Genomic DNA, 27,990 nt, shown 5'->3' with positions numbered 1-27,990 from the left:
GGGGGGCAAAAAAGTGTCCAGTTCCTTTCTGCTTACTTGTCGTTCTTTTAGCTTACATTTCCAGCTTCCTGGCTTTGACAATTTCCTTTTTCAATTAACATCTAATCTACACCTTCATCCCCATCAGGGAGAACGGAGGCTCAACCAGTTACTAGATTTCACCACCCTCCTCTGGTTGAACATTCTGACATTCAACAATTTCAATTCTACTCACTTTCTCCAAATAAAAGGGAAAGAGATGAGTTGGACCAAAACAACGAATGTTGCCACGGGTACCCACATGGGTGCTTGATATACTTGTCCTTATGGGATATGAGGAACAATCTTTGTTTTGGTCCTACCCAAGCCCCCCTCCCGTATTCTCTTTCCCTGGTACATTGATGATTGACTTTGCTTCCAATTTCCATCCATCCCTTGCCCTCACATGGTCCTCACTCTTTCTTTTCCTTCCTGGACAAGTCTGTTGCCATTTCTGGGGAAAGGCTTTTAGGCGATATTTATTACAAGGGTCCCACAGCTCTACCTTGACTGGGATTCAATTCCATTCTCTCAGTTTATCTGTCTCTTGGACAATGTAACCTTCCATTGTAGCTTTTCTCCTTTTCCTTCAACCGAGGATCTCCCCCACCCCTGACCCCCAAACCTTAGTTGATGGGAACCTCGACTGTGCTTGTTCTTTTTCCACACATTTCTGCTCTCACCTAGTCAATCTCTCTCATCATCCACAATAGTTAGCCTTGACCTCACCTTCCACTCCAGTCCCTATATTCAATAGATCTGCTGCCATTATTGCCACCTCCAAACTCATCTCTCCCTTGCATCCCATTTCAGCATTACAAAATGACCATTCCCTCGGATAGCCTGATCCACTCCCAGTCACCTCCAAAACACCCTACCTTACCTTGCGCATCTTTTCCTTACAAGCTCAGGAGCTGCAATATATGCTCTTTTATCTCCCTTCTTATTGTCAAGGTCCCAAACATTTTCCAGGTAAAACAGCAATTTATCTGTAATACCTTCAGTTTGGTATCCTGCTCAGAATACTGTCTCCTCTACATTAGTGAAGCAAAATACAGGTTGCATGATCGCTTGGCTGAATACTGTTGTTTAGTCCATGGGCCTGACCCTAACTTTCCAGTCACCGGTCATTTTAATCGTCCAACTTGTTCCCACTTTCTGCCCTTAGTCTGCTGTCTTTCGGCTGGGTACTTTACACAGCCTTTTCGACTCAACATGAGCTTCAATTTTGGATCGTAACCATTGCTTTTTGCTTTGTTTTGTTTGCCCGGTTTGACTAATTTTCTTGTTTTTCTCTTTATTTCCTTTTCTTTGCTTTCAGGATTCTGCCATCCAAACCTCCCTTTGGCCTTGGATCACAACATTTTTCAGTAATTTAATCTCTCCAGTCCTCTATCTTAATACAGATTTTCCTTTTCTTCCTTTACCCACCCTTTTCCTCTTACACAAAACCCATTATATTTCTAAACTTGCCCAATTCTGACGACAGATCACAGACTTGAAATGTTAACTCGACTTCTCTCTCCACAGATGTTGTCAGGCCTGCTGAATGTTTCTCACATTTTCTGCGTTTCTTTTCAGATTTCCAAATCTGCAGTATTTTGCTTCTATGCCCAGACAAAGTTGTAAATGGAATTGCAGAATTATTACCAACTGCAGCCTTTCAGCCAGACCACTTCACTTTCACTTGGTTGTACCCAATTTCTAGAATGGCAGCTCATTTCTCCCTACCTCAATGTAGTTCTACTGTTTGTCTATTTAACACTCAATGTAATACTGGGCTGTTCATTTGTCTGGGAATGCAACCAGAAAGAATCAGCAAATTCTTATGTTACACTAACTGAAACTTCTGTTACACTAACCCTCAATACCATTTCCCCCCAACCCCTACCCCACATCCAAAAATTAAATACAGCAAACCAACCATAAAATAACTTGCATGGAAATAGTATCTTTTACAACCTCAGGACTTCCCAAAACAATTGTGAGGGACTCTGCGTTTTTAAAATTAATTTGTATATTTTGAGGCAAACCCTAATTAAAATTTTTAATTAATTTGTATATTTTGAAGTAGACCCTAATTAAAATAGAAACTGAACCAAAAAGGAACAGAAAGGAAAACAAACAAATAAACATAGGAAATTGTCCCTCTCAGTTTCCAAGAAAACAAAACAAACTCAGGTTTTGAGAATGAATCTTCTAAGCAAACAGACATGGGTTGAAAAATACACAAGAACACACTGTCCAAGATGAGTAGGAACAGTTGATGAGTCCACTGGTGCAGTACAAGCAAGCTAGAAATGACTTTAGGAGGCAGAAACTATATCCAGAAGCAGAATTTGGAACAAGTTGCTGCAGCTGTTTCTGTCACTGGAGGGTAACATTGGTGTGTCTACCACATCCATACTGGACTGAGCAGCTTCTGCAGACATGTGCCATATGTGGTGAAGAACGTGCCCATGGAAATCAAGTTGATTGTGTGCAGCCGTTAAGCTGGATATCAGAGTAGCTCCTGACAGGAGAGGAGCTGAAATTCTTCATCAGAAAAACAGAATTATGAAGGACTTCAAGACCCAGTGTGATCACTAACATTAAGTGGATTGCACTGCTAATTTATACGATTTGCTTTAGAATCTCCCATGTAATGGAATGTCACACACAATTTACTGTGCAGAAGGAGGCCATTCGGCCCATCGAGTCTACACCGGCTCTTGGAAAGAGCACCCTACCCAAGGTCAATACCTCCACCCTATCCCCATAACCCAGTAACCCCACCGTGACGGCAATTTTGGACACCAAGGGCAATTTATCATGGCCAATCCACCTAACCTGCACATCTTTGGACTGTGGGAGGAAACCGGAGCACCCGGAGGAAACCCACGCATACACGGGGAGGATGTGCAAACTCCGCACAGACAGTGACCCAAGCCGGAATCGAACCTGGGACCCTGGAGCTGTGAAGCATTTGTGCTATCCACAATGCTACCGTGCTGCCCTCCCCTTGCCTGGATGAGTGCAACTCCAACACTCAAGCAGCTCAATACCATCCAGGATAAAGCAGCCCTGTTTGCTTGCTACCCCTTCCGCAAACATTCAATCCCTCCACCACCGATGAACAGCCATGTATACCATCTAACAAGATGCACTGCAGAATTCATCATTGTTCCTCGGGCAGTATTTTCCAAACCTATGAACACTACAATCTAGAAGGACAAGAGCATCAGATACCTGGGAACCCCACCACCTAGAGGATCCCCTCCAAGTCTCTCACCACCCTGACTTATATATCGCCTTACTTCACTGTGGCTGGGTCAAAATCCTGGAACTCTGCCACCCCCACCCCAACAGGCCATTGGAGGCCCCCCGAGTGCCACCTAGGCCTTCCGGCTCACATAGGACTGTCAGGCTGGCAGTGTCCAAGTGCCCATCGGGGATCAGGCCCTACTCTTATAATGCGAGGTGACAGGGCTCAGGGACCCCCCAACAGGCAAGTCGGAGCGTTTGGGGGGGGGGGGGGGGGGGGTGATTAGGGCGGCATTTAAAAATGAAGATAAATGCGACCTTGGCGGGGCGTTCCGAGGCGAGGCGAAAAACGGCACGCATGATACAGGCACCGAGTACTACCCCACTACGCCCACTGTTTTATTCCCATTAAATTGTGCTCGTCTCTTCTTTCCCATTCTTCATCCTACTTCCCTTCCCTCTCAGCTTTAAATAACCTTCCTGTGACCTGATCATGTTCAATTACAACCTGTCCTGTGACCTGATCATGTTCAATTACAACCCGTCAACATTGTGAAAACCCTTCCTGCCGTACAACTGGTCTCAATGCCTCAGGAGTCAGAGACCCTCCTGAATTATTCCCCAGTCCATAGAAACCCTGCAGAAAGAGGTTATTCAACCCATTGAGTCTGCACTGAACCTCCGAAAGAGCACACTACCTCGGCCCACTCTCGCTCCCTGTGGTGATATGCATCACTGTAAATACACAAGGGGTTAATGTAAATACACATAGACTAGCTAGACACTAGAGGGAGCACCAGAGACATGACATACAGGCCTTAAATCAATAGGCCAGTAAGATAGGACACGACCAATGGGCATTCACAACACACACACACACACACACACACACACACACACACACACACCCCCCCACAGGGGGGGCATTACGCCAACTCATATATAAGGACACAGCACACATGATCTTTCTCTTTCCAGTGGAGACACTTGGTGAGTACACAGGGTTGATTGAAACACATCACACCCACCACGTGGATTGTAGCAGACTGGTTAGATCGTCTGAGTAGCTATAGCAGGATTAACAGGAGAGTCGAATCCAAGTAGGAGAATTGTTAACAGTTTAATAAATAGAACATAGAAAAATACAGCACAGAACAGGCACTTCGGCCCACGATGTTGTGCCGAACGTTTGTCCTAGATTAAGAACAAATTAATCTACACCCCATCATTCTACCATAATCCATGTACCTATCCAATAGCCGCTTGAAGGTCCCTAATGTTTCTGTGTTAAAGCTATCGCCACGTCTGAACCTTCCTTTGTCAGAGTGAACATCAAGCAAGCAGCTTATGCTAAGTCAAGAGCATAACAAAACACTCCCTATCCCTATAACCCCACAGATGGATCATGGGCAATCCACCTAACCTGCACATCTTTGGACATGCATTAAACTGTTCCAGTTGGTTGCAGCTATACGTACTTAGATATGGCAGAGACAGCAATTCAGAGATTTCCATGTTTGAGATGCTGAAATTTAACATTCTCATTATGTTCAAATTTCCCATGGCCTTGCCGTTTCCTGATTTGTGACCTCCTTCAGTCCTACAACCCTCTGCCTTCCTCCTAATCTAGCCTCTTGTATATCCACAATTTCTTAATCTCCTTTATTGACAGCCCTAGTTTTTCTGCTCGTCTACCTCTCTTCCTTTACAACATTCCATCTTTTTGAGTGAGCTCTTGGTCACCTATTCTTAACTTCTTATGTGACTCAAAGTATCAAATTAAGTCTGGTCATGTTCTCGTGAAACACCTTGGGGCATTTTACTATTGCTCAGTTCTTTAGCCTCCCTTCTAGTTCCTGAAATCTGCCCCTTTTTCAACTCTGCCACACTCTGGGTCTTGAATCTTCACTCTGGCTTTTCCACACAACACACATATTAATTGTTGGTTGAAGAGATAAGGGGACCAGTGCTGGTTTCTAATGCTCAAGTTAGATAGCAATGGGAAGATTTAGAATTTTTAAAAATACAGCAATAGTTCCTGTGTCCAACTACCATTTTGTTTTCTCTATTTGAAAATCTATTCATCTGTACAGACTGCTTATGATAGAACATTCCATCAATACAAAATGCCTAATCTCACTCACTAGAAAACAATTGTGAAATTCAAACTTGTAATTCCAAGCTTGACTTCCAACTGTTATATTATTCTGATCTAACAACGGTACATGAATGATATTCAATGCTTGTATTACGTTGTTAAACACTCAGTCATAACTTTACGTACATTTTCTTAAGCTGTAAAATATTTATGGGAAAACATTCAGTCTGTTTTAGCAGAGCACTTTCAGGTGTCCTGTATCATCTGTTTATTGGCTCCTTGTTAACTGTTTTAGCTGCTCCTTAATTTCCTGCGATAATACATCTGTCATGAATAATTAAGCAATACAATTGTCTTTTACTGTAAGCTGGCCTAATGTTATAAATCAATGCTGGGGAGCCCCTATTCTCTATCAGTTGACAAGAAACAAAGTTATGCCATTCTTGTGGAGGTTAATAGTTGATTGCTTTATGACACTGCAGTGCTACAAGATCTTCACATTCTTGGTCAGCGTTTTTTCATCTTTTCCCAGGGCAGTTGTTATTTCTTTTGATCCAAAAGAAGCAGTTCGAAAGCACTGGCTTCTATAATTCTAAATCAATACTTACTGGACCATATTTGCATGAAAACAAAACCTTTCAATCACAGATTACGCCAACTCTTACAACATTTCTATTTTGTATAGAGTATCCTTTAAATAAGGGAAATGGAAATAAATGTAAATTAGAGATGTTTTCCTTAAAGACAACTTAATGGAATTCAAAATTCAATTATGATTTTATCTGTCGGAAAAGTTTTCCTTTCTTTGAAACTCTTCATGCCAGATATCCTTTTTTCACTTTAGGGAATATGGTTAACAACGGACCAAGCAATACTTGCAACAACAAAAAAAATCAAACCCTTCAAAATAATGTGGGAGCAGTTGAATTACATATCCCACCTCCCTTGGACATTGAAATCCGGCCTTACGGTATTTGAACATTAGCGTTTTGTTTATTGGTTGGTGATGCAACCAATCCAAGCATAATCCAAGTCTAAACATAATTAAGAACAGTTGAGATTGGCAGTAAAGTTCCTAATGTTGAAGCTGGAAATATCTACATTTCTACATCAGCAACCATATCTACATTTATTTCACAGGCACCGAAATGCATTTAATTCCCATTAAGGCTAAAACACTGCACATGAAAATCAAACCCACTAATTAAAAATTACATTAATATACAGAAAGGAGCCATCTTAACTCCTCTAAACTGGTTTTAATTGTGCAACAGCCAGTAGAAGCTGCTGGCCTTTATCTTTCCTCCTGCTCCAGTTGCTGAGACTTCCCTCTGGCATGAACAGTGTGGTTTCACTAGTAGGAAGCTATAAACATTCAGAGCTACTTCTGGCTTCTTCATAAATAAATTAATAGATCATGTTGTATCCCAAGAACTTAACTGAAAGTGAATCTAACAGCAAATGTAGTGCAATTCAAGAATTGCGTACATGCTGGACTCTTTATTACAGCCAAGAACGGCCAAGGCAGACCAACTACAATCACTACTGCTCAGTACCAGAAAACAAAACAACATTCCTTTGATTTACCCCATCACCACCACCATCCCCCATGAGTTACATACACAGGTTTAATTATCATGCGTTCCTAAAATGAAACCAAACTTTAAAATCCGAGTGATTGCCCACTGAGTCTATATGAGTAGAATTGAAAAATAAGATGGGCGAGATCACTTTCATAGGACTGTACTATAGGCCCCCCAAATAGCAGGATAGAACATAGAACATAGAACAGTACAGCACAGAACAGGCCCTTCAGCCCTCAATGTTGTGCCGACCCATGATCACCCTACTCAAACCCACGTATCCACCCTATACCCGTAACCCAACAACCCCCCCTTAACCTTATTTTTATTAGGACACTACGGGCAATTTAGCATGGCCAATCCACCTAACCCGCACATCTTTGGACTGTGGGAGGAAACCGGAGCACCCGGAGGAAACCCACGCACACAGGGGGAGGACGTGCAGACTCCACACAGACAGTGACCCAGCCGGGAATCGAACCTGGGACCCTGGAGCTGTGAAGCATTTATGCTGACCACCATGCGACCCTGCTGCCCCTATTTGGATATTGAGGAGCAAATATGTAAAGAGATTGCAGATAGCTGCCAGAAAAATAGGGTGGTAATAGTTGAGGACTTTAACTTTCCCAACATTAACTCGGACAGCCACAGCACTAGGGGTTTGACTGTAGAGAAATTTGTTGAGTGCATTCAGGAAGAATTCCTCATTCACTATGTGGATGGCCCGACTAGAGAAGGGGCAAAACTTGACGTCCTTTTGGGGAAATAAGAAGGCAGGTGACGGAAGTGTTAGTGAGGGATCACTTTGGGACCAGTGACCATAATTCCATTTGTTTTAAGGTAGTTATGGAGAATGGTGGTTCTGGCCCAAAAGTTAAAATTCTAAATTGGGGCACGGCCAATTTCGAGGGTATCAGGCGGGAACTTTCAAAAGTTGATTGGAGGTGCCGATTTGCAGGGAAGGGGACAGCTGGTAAGTGGGAGTCGTTCAAAAAAGTGTTAACTAGGGTTCAGGGTGAGCACATTCCTCTTAAGAGTGAAGGGTAAGGCTGGTAGACTCGGGATATTGAGGCCATGGTCAAAAGGAAGGAGGTATATGACATGCATAGGCAGCTGGGATCAAGGATATAGGGCTTGTCAGAGTAGAGTTAAGAGAGAAATCAGATGCGTAAAAAGGGGACATGAGATTGTCTTGGTAGATAAGGCTAAGGAAAATCCAAAGAGCTTTTACAGATACATAAAGGGTAAAAGGGTGACTAGGGCGAGCGTAGGGCTCTTAAGGATAAACAAAGTAATCTATGTGCAGATCCACAAGGGACGGGAGAGGTCCGAAATGAATATTTCTCATCAGTATTTACTGTTGAGAAAGGCACGAATGTTGGGGGAATAAAAAGTGATGTCTTGAGGAGTGTACATATTACAGAGAAGGAGGTGCTGGAGGTATTAAAGCGCATCAAGATAGGTAAATCCCCTGGACCTGATGAAATGTATCCCAGGACATTGTGGGAGGTTAGAGAGGAAATTGCCAGCCCCCTAGCTGAGATATTTAGAACATAGAACATACAGTGGAGAGGGAGGCCATTCAGCCCATCGAGTCTGCACCGACCCACTTAAGCCCTCACATCCACCCTATCCCCGTAACCCAATAACGCTTCCTAAACATTTTGGTCACTAAGGGCAATTTATTAAGGCCAATCCACCTAACCTGCATGTCTTTGGACTTTGGGAGGAAACCAGAGCACCTGGAGGAAACCCACACAGACACGGGGAGAACGGGCAGACTCCGCACAGACAGTGACCCAGTGGGGAATCAAACCTGGGACACTGGCGCTGTGAAGCCACAGTGCCATTCCACTTGTGCTACCGTGCTGCCGATGATATTTGAATCATCGACAGCCATAGGAGTGGCGCTTGAAGATTGGAGGGTAGCAAATGTTGTGCCCTTATTTAAGAAGGGCTGTAGGAAGCCTGGGAACTACAGACAGGTTAGCCTTACTTCTGTAGTGGGTAAATTGTTAGAAGGTATTCTGAGGGACAGGATCTACAGGCATTTAGACAGGCAAGGGCTAATTAGGGAAAGTCAGCATGGCTTTGTAAGGGGAAAGTCATGTCTCTAAAATTTAATTGGGTTTTTTGAAGGGGTAACCAATAAGGTAGATGAGGGCAGTGCAGTCGTTGTCTACATGGACTTTAGCAAGGCCTTTGACAAGATACCACATGGTAGGTTGTTGCGAAAGGTTAAATCTCACGGAATCCAGGGTGAGGTAGCTAATTGAATACAAAATTGGCTTGGCGACCGTCGCCAAATAGTGGTTGTGGAGGGTTGTTTCACAAACTGGAGGCCTGTGACCAGCGTTGTGCCTCAGGGATCGGTGCTGGGTCCACTGTTATACGTTTATATATATTAATGATTTGGATGAGAATGTAGGTGGCATGGTTAGACTAGGATTGCAGATGACACCAAGATTGGTGGCATAGTGGATAGCGAAGATGGTTATACAAGATTGCAACAGGATCTTGACCAATTGGGCCAGTGGACCGATGAATGGCAGATGGGAGTTTCATTTGGATAAATGGCAGATGGGTGTTTAATTTGGATAAATCTGAGGTGATGCATTTTGGTAGATCAAATCAGGGCAGGACCTGCTCAGTTAATGGCAGGGAGTTGGGGAGAGTTACACAACAAAGAGATCGAGGTGTACAGGTTCATAGCTCCTTGAAAGTGGAGTCACAGGTGGACACAGGGTGGTGAAGGAGACATTCAGCCTGCTAGGTTTTATTGGTCAGAATATTGAATACAGGAGTTGGGACGTCTTGTTGAAGTTGTTCAAGACATTGGTACGACCACACAGGGAATACTGTGTTCAGTTCTGGTCACCCTATTATAGGAAAGATATTGCAGTGTAGCATGGTGGTTAGCATAAATGCTTCACAGCTCCAGGGTCCCAGGTTCGATTCCCGGCTGGGTCACTGTCTGTGTGGAGTCTGCACGTCCTCCCCCTGTGTGCGTGGGTTTCCTCCGGGTGCTCCGGTTTCCTCCCACAGTCCAAAGATGTGCGGGTTAGGTGGATTGGCCATGCTAAATTGCCCGTAGTGTCCTAATAAAAGTAAGGTTAAGGGAAAGGGGGGGGGGGGGTTGTTGGGTTACGGGTATAGGGTGGATACATGGGTTTGAGTAGGGTGATCATGGCTCGGCACAACATTGAGGGCCGAAGGGCCTGTTCTGTGCTGTACTGTTCTATGCTCTATGTTCTAAAACTAGAAAGGGTGCAAAAGAGATTTACGAGGATGCTACCAGGACTTGATGGTCTGAGTTAGAAGGAGAGGCTGGATAAGCTGGGACTATTTTCTCCTGGAGTGTAGGAGGCTTAGTGTTTATCTTGTAGAGGTCTATAAAATAATGAGGAGCATAGATAAGGTAGATAGTCAACATATTTTCGCAAAGGTAGAGGAGTCTCAAACTAGAGGGCATAGGTTTAAGGTGAGAGGGAAGAGATACAAAAGAGACCAGAGGAGAAATTTCTTCACATAGAGGGTGGTGAGCATCTGGAACGAGCTGCCAGAGGCAGTGGTAGAGCCAGGTACAATGTTTTCCTTTAAAAAAAAATCAGAGTGACATGGGCAGGGTGGGTATAGAGGGATATGGGCCAAATACGGGCAAGTGGGACTAGCTTAGTGATAGAAATTGGGCCGAAAGGCCTGTTTCCATGCTGTAAACATCTATGACTCTATAAAATGTACTACATGACAAAATGAAGTATTTCCTATATCTAGACATTAGATGGTGTGATTGCCCTTTTTGCTGAAGATTAACCTTCAGCAAAGTTGTGTACAACAACCTAGATAAAATATCAATCTACTATATTAAAAACCGTGAGATAACCCCACCCGATATGGCCAGCGTTAAAAAGCATATGCACTCATGTTCACAGTGTATTTACTAAGAATTTTTGACTACATATTTATATATTACATCAGGCTCAGCCCATCATTTTCAAAATGACATTTCAGCCACCTCTTCACAGGCAGAACTCAAAATCAGACCAATGCTTAGACAGGGATTGCCCAACTTAGGTCATTAATAAAGGCTATAATTCAATGTTTAATTTAAAATAGTTCATCTCCTGCAATGTTTTCCTGCTGTTCCCAGTTCCCATCCCAAGTGAAAGCCTTATTTCTCATTTTGTTATCATTGGGTGACTAAATTCTCATTTCAGAAACAGAGTTTAAATCATATTCAAAGCAAACAATATTTTCAAGATCATTCAGGGCAAATTTTGGGCATCCCATTTTGTTTTTTAAAAAGGTAGTAATATTTTAATCACAGTAACAAAGTGTATATTTTTTAATACTTCTCAGTTTGTGGTTATCTAGTTTTCCAAACCGATAGTTGTGAATGGCTTCACATAAAATTTAATTTTTGGGACAGGAAGGATATTTCAGTTTTCCTTCTCTGCTTATGCTCTGTTATTTTGGAATGCTGTTCATTTTGAACACCTTGAATCTGAATATCTTACCATACAAGTTTGCATTTAATATATGCAATTCTTTACTCCTTTCCAAGCTTGTTAGTTAGATATTTATCAATGCTCTACATTCAAACAAATTCACACAAAGGCAGTTTAAAGAGAAAAACTGGTAACAGAACTTAAAACAATTCTACTTACTATCTGCTTGGATGTATTTTGCTAGATAGCTCAGGATCACCATGATTGGCAGCGCTGTCCAACACTGAGGTACCATATTCCAGGATGGCAGTTGTCCTTTAACTCAAGTCCAGATACAGTTGTTGATCCTCAAATACTCATACCTGCACATAAACGTTATAAATTTATTAATTGCTTCTGGTCACTGCTTATCAAACAGTCAAGAATAATTCCCTTTTAAGTTGCATTAACTTACAGGCCAAAATTAATACATCAGGAGCTATAATGTACATTTTGAATTCAATATTCTCCTTGCATTGTAGCAGCTGTCTACTAATTCATGGTATTTTGAACTGAACTTCAAATCAACATGGAAACTGGTTTGATCCTGGCCCCAGGTCACTGTCCGTGTGGGGCTTTCACATTCACCCCATATCTGTGTGGGTCTCACCTCCACAACCCAAAAAGACGTGCAGGGTAGATGAATCGGCCACGCTAAAATTGCCCCTTAATTGGAAAAAAAAATTGGGTACTCAAAATTTACATTTTAAAAACTCAACAAGGAAACTGGATTTAAGAAGTTAGTACAACGCGGACAGATTTAAATTGAATCAATATGAATCTCAATTCAGAATGCAAAAATGACAGAAAATCTGAAATGAACTAATTACGGTTGTGTAAATACATAATAACTTATTTACACATCATGCTTCATCCAAAGTTAATCGTATTTCCAATGTTTAGTCCTGATGTTTGATACATACTGGACATCTTACAGTTCCATGGTATACAAAATAAAAGGTGGAATGAAGAGGTCAAAGACAGAGAGGTGTGAGGCCATGGAGGGGGAAAGAGAATTTTAATACCTAGGTGTAGTTGAGTCAAAAGCTAATATGGGGATAACAGGTAATACCTTGAGTAAAAAAGTTTCATTTTCAATTATTATTTTTGGCTCTGCACCCCTTCAAAAGGACTTTGATGCACTAAGACAAATTCAGAAAAGTCAAAGGAAGATCACTTGACCAAGTGCTGTAACTTGTGAAGATACCTAGCTCCTTGCATAAGCGCAAAATTCTTAATCAATTAACTATTTTTTCAAAGTTTGAAAAATACCTTGTAAAGAACGAAGTCAAAGCTGTGCTGATAATTGTAAAAAATACAGTTATACAGAGCTCTGTAAAACACGTTCATTCATTCATTCATGTGCTTCTGGAACTTGCCAACTGTAAATGGCAAAAGTTTGGGAACTTTTCAGTGAAGTCCATAAGAAAAGTGACATGTGAACAATAGGCAAAAATTGAAACTTACAAGCAGTGCTATATGCAGGGTCGGAAGAAATATTTTTAATGACCAGGAGATTTTGTCACAAATGGCCTGATATAGTTGATTCAATTAGTTAATTGTACTCATTTCCTTAATGCATTTGAACATGCATCGTGCGGTTCTTGGGTGCAAGATGAACATCTCCATCCCCTTGGCTTCTTTTTAAACTTTGCACAGTCAATGCTACCAAAACAAGTAAAACATGAACAGATCTATTCATGCATTGTTCTTGCTTCACCACCACCTGCATTACTTATTCTTTTGAAACTGTGCAAACAGAATATGGATTTTCATTTAAAAGTCACTGGAACCATCACCATGACTATCTGCACGGAACAAAACTTACTGAGTTTTGGCATAGAGAACAAACGGCATCTGCTCCACAAGAGAAAGAGCAGGATATTCAAAATTTGTCACAGGCTGGGTTAGATAGACCTTTGATAGACAAGTAAGAAGTCTTACAGCACCAGGTTAAAGTCCAACAGGTTTGTTTCAAACACGAGCTTTCGGAGCGCAGCTCCTTCCTCAGGTGAATGGAGAGGTATGATCCAGAAACATTTATATAGACAAAGTCAGAGATGCCGGACAATGCTTGGAATGCGAGCATTTGCAGGTAATCAAATCATTACAGATCCAGAGAGAGGGATAATCACAGGTTAAAGAGGTGTGAATTGTCTCAAGCCAGAGCAGTTGGTGGAATTTTGCAAGTCCAGGCCAGATGGTGGGGGGTGGATGTAATGCGACATGAAACCAAGATCCCGGTTGAGGCCACACTCATGCGTGCGGAACTTAGCTATAAGTTTTGCACGCATGAGTGCGGCCTCAACCGGGATCTTGGATTCATGTCGCATTACATCCACCACCCACCATCTGGCCTGGACTTGCAAAATTCCACCAACTGCTCTGGCTGGAGACAATTCACACCTCTTTAACCTGTGATTATCCCTCTCTCTGGATCTGTAATGATTTGATTACCTGCAAATGCTCGCATTCTAAGCATTGTCCGGCATCTCTGACTTTGTCTATATAAATGTTTCTGGATCATACCTCTCCATTCACCTAAGGGAGGAGCTGCGCTCCGAAAGCTCGTGTTTGAAACAAACCTGTTGGACTTTAACCTGGTGTTGTAAGACTTCTTACTGTGCTCACCCCAGTCCAACGCCGGCATCGCCACATCTTTGATAGACAAGAGAGTCAAGCATTTAAAAGACCGTAAAACAAAGGAGCAGAAATAGGCCATTTGGCCCATCGGGTCTGCTCTGCTATTCATTCATGGCTGATATGTTTCTCATCCCCATTCTCCTGCCTTTTCCCCATAACCCCTTATTAATCAAGAACCTATCTATCTCGGTCTTTAATGATTTGGCCTACCAGCCTCCCCGGACAGGCGACTAGGGGCTTTTCACAGTAACTTCATTGAAGCCTACTCGTGACAATAAGCGATTTTCATTTCATTTCATTTCATTGCCTTCTGCGACAATGAGTTCCACAGATTTACCACCCTTTGGCTGAAGAAATTCCTTATCTGTTTTAAAGGATCGTCCCTTCAACCGGAGGTTGTGGCCTCGGGTTCTAGTTTTCCCTACTAATGGAAACAACCTCTCCACGTTCACCCTATATCTAGGCCTCTCAGTATCGTGTAAGTTTCAATAAGATCCTCCCTCATCCTTGAGTACAGACCCAGGGTCCTCAACTACTCATTTGTCAAGCTCTTCATTCCAGGCATTGTTCTTGTGAACCTTCTCTGGATCCCTTCTGAGGCCAGAACATTCTTCCTGATATAGGGGGCCCAAAACTGCTCACAATACACAAAATGGAGTCGGATCAGTGCCTTATACAGCCTCAGAAGTATATCCCTGCTCTTGAATTCTAGCTCTCTCGACATGAATGCTAACGTTGTATTTGCCTGCCTAACTGCCAACTGAACCGGTGTGTCAACCCTAAGAGACTCTTGAACTAGGACTCCTAAGTCCCTTTGTGCTTCTGATTTCCTTAGCCTTTTCCCATTTTGAAAATAGTTTACAGTTCCATTCTTCCTACCAAAGTGCATTTACCTCACAATTTTCCATATTGTATGGGCAGGGCAGACAGAAAGGTGGATTTAAACCATAATCAAACCATCTATGATCTTATTAAACGTGGAACAGGCTTGAAGGGGCCTACTAGTGCTTCGCTGTTCCTAACAAAGCTGTTTGTTGAGAATAAATTAAATGTTCTTACGTCAACACTTTATTTTTGGTCCTCTCCCAAAATAAACTAAAGAACTGCAAGAAATCTCCACAAATTATGCACGTGGAAAGCATTATCCAGTGTTACGCAACAGTCCTTGTGGACAAGAAAATTCAATCATACCCTCTCATCATGAAACATTTAATAATGCAACCACGGTACTACTAAACAAATTATTTTAATAGATTACTGTATTTTCTAAAATTATTCCAGTGGACTCCATTCAAGGTCTTCTATCTCAATGTTTGAGTTTGTGGTCTCAGCTGGTCAACAACAAAACATTGCATTCCAATTTTAGGGTACTGTATGGAGTGACAAAGTGTAAATAGAAACAGAACTGGAAGAAACAAAAACAGAAAATGCTGGACAATTGCAGCAGGTCTGACCGCATCTACGAAAAGAGAAGGGAGCCAACATTTTCAAGCCTGGATGACTCTTTGTCGAAGCTGGTCAGCTGGACAGAACTGGCAGAATGACTTTATTGACTTCAACTATTAAACAGGGACAATAAAATGCTGCATGAAAAACTGAAGATGCTCATTAAAGACATATTTGGATACTGCCAAAAAGCATCAATTCTGTCTGTGCGCCATATAAAAGGAGGTTGAGCACTCATGAGCTGCAATCATATCTGAAAGCAAACCAGACCAATGTTCTACGGTGTGTTTATTTGAAAAAAAGGGATAATTATACTATTGGATAGTTTGTGAGCATTATGCATAGAAATTCAAGAACGTGATTTCCATGTTATGCATTCAGCTATTGCATTCAGACAGAATTCAAAATTTAATTAATTTACGAAATATGGGCATCACTGACTAGGCCAGTTTTTATTGCCCATCCTTAGTTGCCTGTAAGAAGCTGTGCAGGGATGCCTTCGCGAACCTTTGCAGTCGCTGAGATGTAGGTACACCAGAGTGCAGTTGGGGGGGGGGGGGGGGGGGAAAAGAGAGTTCCAGGATGTTGATCCAGCAACAGTAAAGCAACAGCGGTGCAGTTCCAAGTCAGGATGGTAAGTGATTTGGAGGGGAACCTCCTGGTGGTGGTTCCCAGGTATCTGCTGCCCTTGTCCTTCTAGATGGTACCAGTCGTGGGTTTGGAAGATTGTGTGTAAGGAACGGTGAGTTTCTGCAGTACATTTAAGATGCTACACATGGCTGCCACTGTTCATCGGTGTTGGGGGGAATTGATTGTTTGTAGATGGGGTACCAATCAAGCAGGCTGCTTTGTCCTGCATTGAGAAACCTCAGCTCTGCAGAGCTATCTAGTGTCACAGGCAAGATTTCATGATCACCTTCTTGAGTGGAATGGGGACATGCCAATGCTGCAAGACATCACCGGTGCCCTCAGAGCAGGTGGAAACCACAGAACCAGCACCATTAAATCATTCAAACGCACACTCCATGAGCATAAATGCACTCTCCTCAGTGGGTCCTCTATCGTGATTAGAAACAACGGCACTGGGTGAAGAGCATTTCACAAGGACAAGATGAGAGAAGCAGCTGTGGGCAGTCCCCCTTGGAGGATGAAGGGCTGCAGAAGCATCTTTAGCTGAGCACAGATGGCACAGGTCTTGAGAGTCATAGCAAGGAGTCACTACTTTGACCAGCAACATGAGATGTGTACCTATATGTCAGTTTTCTGTAGCATTGTGGCAGTCATGGACTGATAATGGAGGAATTCTTTCATGTGCACCAACATGGCTCAGGGTTTGAACATATGAGCTCATTGAGAAGTGCCAACCTCATGGAGATTTGTATGCAGTTGCAGGAACAGTGCATGCTACATTCTACATATAGCACTACATGATACATGATACATATAGCATGAGCAGTCAGTGATACTGATGGCGCAAGGATGAAACATAGAAAATAGGTGCAGGAGGCCATTCGGCTCTTCGAGCCTGCACCACCATTCGATATGATCATGACTGATCATGCAAATTCAGTATCCCACTCTTGCTTTCTCTCCATGCCCCTTGATCCCTTTAGCCACAAGGGCCACATCCAGCTCCCTCTTGAATACATCCAACGAACTGGCACCAACAGCTTTCTGGTACAGAATTCCACAAGTTCACAACTCAGAGAAGAGGTTCTTCCTCATCTCAGTCCTGAATGGCTTACCCCATATTCTTGGGCTGTGACCCCTAGTTCTGGACGTCCACAACATTGGGAACATTCTTCCCACATCTAGCCTGTCAAATCCCATCAGGATTTTATGTTTCTATGAGATCCCCTTGAATGGAGTGGATTCTAGTTGTGCCTCAGCTGGTGGTTCCCTCTAGATGATGGAGTGTGCTATCAGATTGCTGCAGCAGTCAATGAGAATGTAAGCCACCATTCATGGGATACCATCACCATCATTGGACCAAGAGCATCTCAGCCACAAACATACGTGAGCAGGCTGCATCCACCTCAGATCAAAAAGGGAAGCAATGTAGATAAGTGGCTGAAAGCTCGACCCCTGTGCCACATTCATTGAATTGAATAGTTTACTTGACGAGTTCATTTGTGCGAAATGTTACTTCGACCAAAGATGTGCCATGATCATATATATGTGTGCTTTCATTCTTTTATGGCAAAACTGCAAATGAAAGAAGAAGTGGATAAGGAAAGCAATGGGCTTTAAATGGGTCACTGAGACCAATGGAGAGAGTAACATGCATTGTCAGTAAGAATGTAACACTCAAAATTGCATGTTTCATGAATGCGTTCTCATGTCAGAGCACAAGTAGGTTCAGAGCATGCAGGCCTGCTGATGGGTAGTGCTCAGGTCAAAAATGTCTGGATTAAATGTGCCCTAATTATTCTGATGGGTTGTTTGACTCCCAAGATGGCCCCAGCCGCCTCATTGCACTGCATCAGCTCCATTCTGCTCTGCATCTTCCTCCTTCTGCACCACCTCCTCCTTAGACGAACTGTGTCCACATAGCACTTCACCCTGTTCATGGGCCACATCCCTCTGGAGGGCCACATCCCTTTGGAATGCCACATTGGGGCGAGCACAGCAGATCACTACAATGGATGAAACTCTTCCAGGATGGTACTAGTCCAGACACCAGAATCGCATTTTTATAAAGCTGGATGGCCTGTTCGATGATGACGGGGCATATAAAGGCTTATCCCTGCAAAGTATGGTATGGAGGGAAGGTCTTACGAGGAAAGGCTCAGGGACTTGAGGTTGTTTTCGTTAGAGAGGAGAAGGCTGAGAGGTGACTTAATAGAGACATATAAGATAGTCAGAGGGTTAGATAGGGTGGACAGTGAGAGTCTTTTTCCTCGGATGGTGATGACCAACACGAGGGGACATAGCTTTAAATTGAGGGGTGGTAGATATAGGACAGATGTCAGAGGCAGTTTCTTTACTCAGAGAGTAGTAGGGGTGTGGAACACCCTGCCTGCAACAGTAGTAGACTCGCCAACTTTAAGGGCATTTAAGTGGTCACTGGATAGACATATGGATGAAAATGGAATAGTGTAGGTCAGATAGGCTTCAGATGGTTTCACAGGTCGGCGCAACATCGAGGGCCGAAGGGCCCGTACTGCGCTGTAATGTTCTATATTCTATAAGTCATCAACGAAGTTTCAGTGGCGACAACAGCAGCAGCAGGACCTTCAACTGCTGGTGGATGAAAGCATCATGGCAGCTGCCAAGATAGCAAGTGCACACATGTATAAAGCTCTTGCTGTGGTGCATAACTCCAGCTCATTTAGGGGTGGAAGCCCTTCTTGTTAGTGAATCTCCCTGGCTGCTCACTCAGTGCCTTGATGGCTACTCAATGATGCCTAGGGGATACAATGCTAGAGGTGAATCTAATTCTTCTCGGTGCCTGCAAGGATCCACCTGCTTGGAGCTGTATGTACTGCCACGTTTTCACAAATAGAGCATTAGTGACCTACTATATGCAATTGGAGTTTAGCTGAAAGGCACCACCACAGTCCACTGCTAATGCTTGGTACTAGCTGGAGGCAAAAAAGTTCAAGGCCACAGTGATCTTAACAGCTACTATCAGCACATGGTAACTAGTACTATGAAGTTTAAGGTCTTGCTCAGCAAGTCCAAAAATCTCAAAGATATTATCGGCCAGGTAGGCGTAGTCTCCAGCAGCACGGATTCTCTTGGGAGTTTTTCCAAACTATTCTTTCCCCGGGACCCAATTTGCCAACCTGACGATGTTCGGGACCCACATCAGCCGACCTTCACGGCACATGACCGTATGCAAAAGGGAAGCCTGCTTGGCCCTCTCACTCCAATCAGGTTGAAAGGAGCAGAGGTCAATGTGCATATCAGGTGCAGACTTCAGCCAGTTCTTTTGTGCCGGCTTCATCTTTATGAAACGGAAAATCCAACCTTGCACATATAGGTCGTGAAGGGCAATCGCAACAAAACGTGTGTTTTACTCAGCACTGGATACTCTTGGGAGATGGCACTTCAGAATACTGACAACCTCATGGGATTTTAGCATGTTTTTAATGTGGCTTTACAGGTCAGTTAAGTAGTGTAATCTTTTAATTTGGAATCCGCTCTAAGTTAGTAACTGACTCTGGGATCTCAACCTCAAACGGAATTTTTCACCCACCATGTCTCTTTCAAAATCTGAAACTACTCTCATTTGCCAGTACTTCGCTGCATATAACACACATGGGCTTTGCATCCTTATTTGCATCGGTACAATTGACAAAACCATACCAAGAAATTATCTTTGTACTGTTTTGTTCCAGAGTTAAGTTTCTTCTTTTTGGGCCGTTAACCAGCAAATACTAGCATTGCTCTGTCCTGCCCTGTATTCCCCTGAACAGTTCTCTCCAGCCGATTCTGTTGTGAGATCCTGTCCAATAGGTAAACTTCCAATTTGTAGCTCTGGCTGTTTCTTACTTTTAAGAAAACCATTCCCTTCAGCAGTCCACTTGCCTTGCTGGTCAGCAGCTGGAAAATGGAAACAACACTGCTGTGATTTTGTGCCAAAAGCACGTACCTGGAAGGTGCTTGATGTTAAGTGCGCATGTCCTGCTCTCTGCTGCCACTTCTAGACGAAAACTCCACAACCTCATTTATTTCCATTTAAAAGGCAGCAGTGGCTGCCGTTCTCGATGTAAAAGTAGAGTCGCCATAGTCCCAGATGACCATAGGCTGCTTGCCGTTTGAGAGGGAAAGCTGACTGGTGGTGATTTAGCTGGAGTATCACCACACCCCAGGAGAGGGGAGAGGTTGAGAAGGCGGAGCCTTCATGATGTAAAGGCCTGTGGAGGCTGTTGGACGCTTCTCCGACAATCGGGACCACCACGGGAACAGCGCAGCAACCCACCTGACTCCTGCCTGCGGCCCACCTGCATGTGATGACCTGCACTTTAAACCCTGCTCTAACTTGCTGCTTGTTCATCAGTAACAGTGATGATTAAGGTCTTGGTTGCCTTTCTACACTTAGTTCCTTGCCTCTGTCCTCCTCCTGCCCAGAGCATCTGTTCCTGGGGACAGTGATGCATATTTCTAGATGGCATTATGTCAGAGTACCTTGACCCCATCTCCAGCTATTGCCTTGCCTGCAGTCAGCTGCATTCAATGCTGAAAACCATACAATCCTTGAGGACTCACAATCCGGTAAAATGACTGAATGCTCACAGATCATTTGCTGCTCCAACTTTGCTCACCCAATGGCAACCATGTGTCATTGGATGAATGCCTTGTTCAGCCATGCACTCTTTTCTGAGCCCATCTCATTGAATGACATGGTCATAACTAACTTACCACTGTGTTGCTGCCTTATAACAATAATCTTTATTAGCGTCAAAAGTATGCTTAAATTAACACTGCAATGAAGTTACTATGAAAATCCCCTAGTAGCGACACTACAGTGCCTGTTTGGGTACACTGAGAAGGAATTCAGAATGTCCAATTCGCCTAACAAGCACGTCTTTCAAGACTTGTGGGAGGAAACCGGAGCACCTAGAGGAAACTCATGCTGACACGGGGAGAACGTGCAGACCCTACACAAACAGTGACCCAAGCCGGGAATTGAACCCAGGTCCCTGGCGCTGTGAAACAAGTGATAATCACTGTGCTACCATGTCGCCCATTCAACTGGATCTGTTCCAGATCTAGTGTGGATCCGGTGCCTCCTCTCATAAATTGCAGACTAGCTCTTGAAATCCCACCACGGCAGATGGTGAAATTTCAACTCCCATTAAAATTTGGAATCCAAAAAGTCCAGTGATAATCGAGAAACCATTGTTGATTCGTAAAAATCCATTTGGGTCACTGTTGCCCTCGCCTGGTCTGGCCTACATGTCATTCTAGCCACTCTGTTCAAGGGCAATTAGAGATGGAGAAATTTCAACTCCATAAAAATTTGGAATTAAAGTCCAGTGATATTCAAAAAAACATTGTTGATTGTCGTAAAAACCCATCTGGTTCACTGTCGTCCTCACCTTGTCTGGTCTATAGTTCACTGTAGCAACTCATTTCAAGGGTAATAAGTGATGGACAATAAATCCTGACCAAGCCAGCAAGGTCCACATCCCATGAACAAAACGACTATTTGAAAAAATAGGTTTAACTGGTCATTGTTCAGTATTCAGCAGGTTGTCAGACCCCCTTAGTCACAAAAATTGTTGAACGTTGGAACGATGCAGGATGGCAGCATGACTGCTGGCATTAAGCAATTATTGCCTTATACTTCAATTTGACCAAAGTCCTGTCATACACGAATGGATAAATACACCCACACTTCGGGTTACGATAGTATTGAGAATCTTGTACCAACTTTATATTAAGAATATTTCCCTTGAAACTGACATTAAAGATAAAATGCTTACAATAGAAGTCTTAAACTATCGATGCTTTCTCATTTGAGTCAACAATATTTGTACTCCAGTTCCTGGCTGTCTGTCTACTGGAATCTTTGCTCAAATAAGAAACTGGAGATCAATGCAATTCACTAATTTCTAATCATGCAATGCTGCAGAAAGCAATTTGTTTCAATTGCCTCTCTAATGTGCATTATCATTAATGCATCCACATGCCCAGCTTTCATGAGAAATTGTAACATAAACAGCACAGAACTACATTTTAACAAGGGCCTACTGTCCAGCTCAGTTCCACAGAGATCTATATTTTATAGGTGTATAAAAGAATGAGGGAATTATTCAGCGACATCCTGACATTTAAAAATTAAATGACTGGTGACAGATGGGAAGTTTTGTCCTCTGCCTGCTGTTTGCAAGCAGGCCTTCTAGCAGTTTTATATTATGGGCAATTGGGGCACCTTTACTGCAATTTTTACTACCTTGCTGAGGAAGTAATCGGAATAACTCAACATGAGAGCTTATGCAATTGTATTCCTTTCTACTTATAGACTGTACTATGATGTCAACAATGTGCCACTTCTTCCTTTATAATGCTTAAAAAGCCTTTTAAAAGAATATATAAATTGTTTTTTGGTATTTGTTGCTTGACAGAATATGGCAGACAATATAGCATGGAAAGCATAATAAAAGTTTAACTGCTGGCGAACTTTATTTGAAATCTTGTGGCACAGTGGGTAGGTAGCATCCCTGCCTCGAAGCCAGAGGGTCCAGGTTAGAGTTCGACTCCAGGCTTGATGGACATGGAAGGTGCATTCATGGCATGTCCAAACAGGCTGGTTATCAACCTGTAAATTCTTCCAATACAGCTGCGGAAGGCAGTAAGAGCGGTTGCATCGCCTGGTGACGGCTGCAGGCTGGTGCCCCCTCAAGATATAGCCTCTGGCAACAGATTGGTGATGTGTTCCAAGAAAAACATTGCAACAGAAGCTTCAACTGCTTCATGATTCTCTTCCTGCTCTGAGAGATGCAAGAAACTTTTACTGCGTATTGTAACAGAATGTTATAGGTTGCAGTTAAACTGTCATCTTGATTTAGTGATAGAACTCTCACTTCTGCGTCATAATATTGAGAATTGGACTTCCGGTGGTGGCTTGGAGCTGAGCGGTCGCATAAAAGGTGTTGAGAACCTCTTTTGGGAACTTCAACATAGGCCCTGTTAACCGTCAATAGGATACAGAGAGTAATAAACCCCATTCCTCTCTCTCCACCCCCCCCCCCCCCCCCCCACACTGCGCCCCCCCCAAAACTAACAGCCTAACAGCCAACCAAAGGAACGTCATTGAACCAGCCACAGGGCCGGAAAATACTAAAAGGCACAAAAAGGTCCTTTTCTTTGTTCTTAGATAAAGGATCTGGATCGGCGCAGGCTGGGAGGGTCGAAGGGCCTGTTCCTGTGCTGTACTTTTCTTTGTTCTTTGCAGAAGAGAAGGACCCCAGCCTCTGATCAGGGACACACACGTAACAAGGCGGAGTGGAGCATAGCAGACAGAGCAGGTTCACCAATGCAAACGTTGGCCCGCCCGTTGATGGAATTTTTTTCAATAGAGCTCGAGAAACACAGGGACTCTAAAAAAGAGGATCTCATGTTGGCTAGAAACCACTCTTCCCCCAGTAAAGAGACAGTGGACAGAACAGAGAAGAGACTGGTGGCCCAAGAAGTGACAGTTTTCACGACAATCAACAATGGTTTCATGGTCATCGTTGGACATTTTAATTCCAAAATGTTTTTTCCATTGAATTCAAATTTCACCACCTGCCATGCAGGTTTCAAACCCGGGTCCCCAGAGAATGAATCTGGGTCTCTGGATTACCAGTCCAATGACAATACCACAATGCCACTGCCTCCATTACAATTGTTTAGAACATCTCCCTGCTGAAGTGTGGGTGAATAACAATGTTTTTGCTGTTTCCTTATCCCGCATGCACAACATAACATCAGTTGATGGACCAAGGCATTCTTTGGTCCATGAAATGTAAATATGGAGGCCCCTTCTTGAATGCGATGATGCGATGAATAGAGGCTTGCGGGGTGAAGGATTCCAAAAACAGTTTAAAGTTGAGGATACGATTTACGCATCTGCTAATGCCTGGTGCCTTGTTGATAAAAACACCTTGACCAACAGCTGCCAGGCCTGCTGAGATTTTCCAGCATTTCTCTTTCGTAGCAGAACACTACTGTTCAGTAAAGTAAGTGTTGAAAAGGCATTGGATCATGAGAAGCCAGAAAGGTATCTGCAGTAGGAGCAGTATGGTGGCGTAGTGGTTAGTATTGCTGCCTCACGGTCGAGGACCCGGGTTCGAACCCGACCCCGGTCACTGTCCATGTGGAGCTTGCAGGTTCTCCTGTGTGGGTCTCACCACCACAACACAAATAGATGTGCAGAGTAGGTGAATTGGCCGTGCTAAATTTCCCCTGAATTGGGAAAAAAGAATTGGGTACTCTAAACTTACTTTAAAAAGATATCTACAGTAGGCGAAGGTTTGTGAGAAATTACTAGTTCGAGAGACATTATTTGAAATAATTATGGAAATCCTTGACTGGACTTTGGAGTTTGTGCGAAAGTCTTTAAGACAAAACAAAGGAAACTTGAAGAGAGAGCTGTAGAACATGAAAGTTAAATCTTGATGGAAGTAGCGGAGGGAAAGAATAATTTAAAAGAAGATTTGTAAGTGTGGCTTTTGAAAGCGGAATATGAAATCACTCATGTGGAAGCCAGAGTTCAGTGAGACAAAGTGGCTCACGGCAGAATAATCATCTGGGTGGATTTTGAGGAGAAATCCAGACATTCACTGGGTTCAGAGAGGAGTGTGTCTTACCACAGTCAACTTGTCTGCTTAAAGAGACTGTGTATTAATGAGAACATCGTAGCTTATGACGTACTTCGTAACCAGTGTTAATTCTAAAACCTGAGTGTAATTGTTGAGCTAAAGGGGGAGTAAAGGGGTATTGTATTATAATCCAATATTTTCATGTTTAATAAATGCATTTTGTCTTGTTTTTAAAATTAATTAGTGGTCTTGAGTCTGTTCCTCCACGTTTTATTAAATAAAAGGTAGTCTTTTGAGCCAGCGCTCCCATTCTGGGAATATTCCTGCCCAATTATGTCAACTGGGATCATAACAAGTGATATGTGAGATCCACCCCATACTCCTTAGACGCATCATCGCCAGGTTTCTACAACAACTCTACTTTCTTAGCAACTGAAAAATTGTTTCCTTTCTCATTGTAAGCCAAACGGGCATCTGATGGTTATTTTGATGTGTTCACCACAAAAATCACAAGGTGAACAATGTAAGCAACAAGCCTTCCTGTACTAAAGGTCAGATGCAGTTGACAAGGTTCATGTTGGCTTGGGTCATGTCAGCTCAAGTCAGGGTAAAAAGAAAATCTCAAAATAAAAGTCGATGAGGTTCAAAAAAAAAGTGCAGATTTTGGTGTTCAGATTTACAAGTAAAATATACTTGGCCTATATTTGTGATGTACTGCAGCAACCGACCAAGCCTCTTTTGGAAGCACCATTCAAATCCGCATTCTCTGCACCTAGAAGAACAGCAGCAGCAAATGCATGGGAACACTACTACAACACTACTACTTGCAAGTTCTTCTCCAAGCTACATGGCATCCAAACTTGGAATTATATCATTGTTTCTTTCGCTGGGTCAAAATCCAAAAACTTAGGGCAGCACGGTGGCGCAGTGGTAGCATTGCAGTCTCACGGCGCTGAGGTCCCAGGTTCGATCCCGACTCTGGGTCACTGTCCGTGTGGAGTTTGCACATTCTCCCCGTGTTTGCGTGGGTTTCGCCCCCACAACCCAAAAGATGTGCAAGGGTAGGTGGATTGAACACGCTAAATTGCCCCTTAATTGGAAAAATGAATTGGGTACTCTAAATTTTTTTTTTTTTTTAATCCGAAAACTTCCTCCCTGGAGCAACACTGTGGGTGTACATGCACAACAGACTATAACAGTTCAAAGTGGTAGCGGCTCACCACCTACTTCTCAAATAAAATTAGAGGTCGATGACAAATGCTGGCCTTACTAGTGGCAGTCATATTCTATGAGCAAATAAACAATAATTGAATAGTGGCGACTGCAGAACAGCTAATGGGATTCCTATATCTAAAAGGAGATAATCAAGTCCAGGAAACTACAGACCAGGTAATGCCAGTGGTAGTAATTTCACGAGGAAGTTCTTTACACAAACAGCGGTAAGAATATGAAATTTGCTACAATGAGCTGTTTGGTGAATATCAAATTTATGACAGAGAGTGAATTCCACTCACATACTGTAATAGAGGGGTGCAAGTTAGGTGGATTGGCGACACTAAATTGCCCCTTAGTGTCCAAAAGGCTGGGCTTGGGAAGGGTGCTCATTCCAGGAGCTGGTGTGGACTCGATGGGCCGAATGGCCTCCTTCTCCGCTGTAAATTCTATGATTTAAGGAGAAGTTATACAAGTACGTGTGGGAGAAAGGAGTACGGCCAATCTAAGGATTAGTATACGGTGACGGTGGGTCGGAATGCTTGTGTGGCATAAACATTCAGCACAGATCAGTTGGACCAGTGGTTAATTTCTATGCTGCAGTCTCAATGTCACTCAAGTGTAAAACAATTCAAACATTCAAGGGCTTGCGCCTTTACTTATCACTATTATTGATTTTTTTTCCTCCCCTCACCAAGTGAATATTCGTTTCACCCTCATCCCATATTTCTGCCATACAGCCAATAGTAATTGCAGGAATAAAATTGACTGCAGAGCTTCAGAAACAAAGGATATTCTGCCTTAGTCTTTTTAACATTCAATCCCTTGCTTAACTAAATTAAAAGATAAAAATCATCCACTCTGCTATTAACAAACCACAGAACCATAGAAACGTTAGTGTAATAATTCCTAATCCAGCAATTAAACAAATATACATTATTTTTTTCAAAAACGTCTCCAGGTGATTACTTCTGTTGCAGGGCAATCAGTAACGGAAAAAATTATCTGAATAAGCAAATGAAGAAATTTGGTCATGACCTTTTCCTGCCCGCCATTATCATCCAAAAAAGTTGAGCAATAGTTCAGCTTTCATTTTTTGACAAGGCAAGTAGTGGGAGGAGAATGACAAAAGGAGAAACAGTGCCCATTCTAGAATCCAGTATGTGGGGGATACAGATCAAATAAACTGAAATACGAGCCAAAACAGCTTGTTGTGTTTGGTCTTTTACCTGAAAGAAAAGGAATCCGCCAAACACCTCAACTTGTCCAAACCAGGATCTTTATGGAGTTCGGCGTGGTCAGATAGCAATCTGTTACCGAGCACGTTATCATGGAATCTCCTTATTACTCCTCTGGAACTACACCTAGCACCAACTATTCACTTCTACGTCTTACTACCATCTGCAACCAACCAATGGCACCATCTCCTGCTGTTTGGAAGTCACACACCATCTATGATATTGCCCATAAGCATATCATCACACAGCTCAGGATTCATGCAGACAAGGCAGAGATAGATAAAATACCTCCATGTTCTTCCTGTTCAACAGGCATGAAAATTCATCTACTCATGTAGGTGATTGCATTCTGACAAACGGAACCATTTTGAAGTTTTTCTTAAAGTACCAACTAACTCGCGTCAAATTCAAAACAGAAATGCAAATTTGTAACATTGGCAGATAAAAAGATACAAAAAAATTAAGGGTATATCCAAAAGCCAGGTTATATATTAATGATCTTGCTCTTGGTGTGCAGGGGACAATTTCAAAGTTTGCGGATGATATAAAACTTGGAAGCATTGGAAACTATGAGGATGACATAAGTTCACGTAGGCAGAAGTCTCTTCACCAGAATTCCTTTTATTTAAAAAACCAACAGTACAACCAGGTGCATTCAGCTTGCAGTCTACATTGGGAGTGCAGAGGATCTGACACTCCGCTATAGACAGAGAAGAAGTTCTCTGATTGGGCCACTAATCAAGGAACTTTTATTCCAATTGGCCAATC

The 27,990-nt window shown here is 42.9% G+C and overlaps 1 protein-coding gene across 24 annotated transcripts in view; it reads right to left on the bottom strand.

Moving 5' to 3' along the window:
- LOC119964463 (receptor-type tyrosine-protein phosphatase F-like) overlaps nucleotides 1-27,990 on the bottom strand; it is a 529,423-nt gene that overhangs the window by 377,547 nt on the left and 123,886 nt on the right. For all 24 annotated transcript variants that reach the window (XM_038793980.1, XM_038793995.1, XM_038793985.1 and 21 more), the window contains one exon: nucleotides 11,610-11,752. In XM_038793980.1, the coding sequence (XP_038649908.1) occupies nucleotides 11,610-11,685 (76 nt within the window). In that variant the 5' untranslated portion in view covers nucleotides 11,686-11,752. The remainder of the gene's footprint in view (nucleotides 1-11,609; nucleotides 11,753-27,990) is intronic.

Source organism: Scyliorhinus canicula, chromosome 4, assembly GCF_902713615.1.
Source record: "Scyliorhinus canicula chromosome 4, sScyCan1.1, whole genome shotgun sequence".
NCBI lineage: Eukaryota > Metazoa > Chordata > Chondrichthyes > Carcharhiniformes > Scyliorhinidae > Scyliorhinus > Scyliorhinus canicula.
The sequence above is the reverse complement of the archived record's forward strand: the minus strand, read 5'-3'. Positions and strand labels throughout refer to the sequence as shown.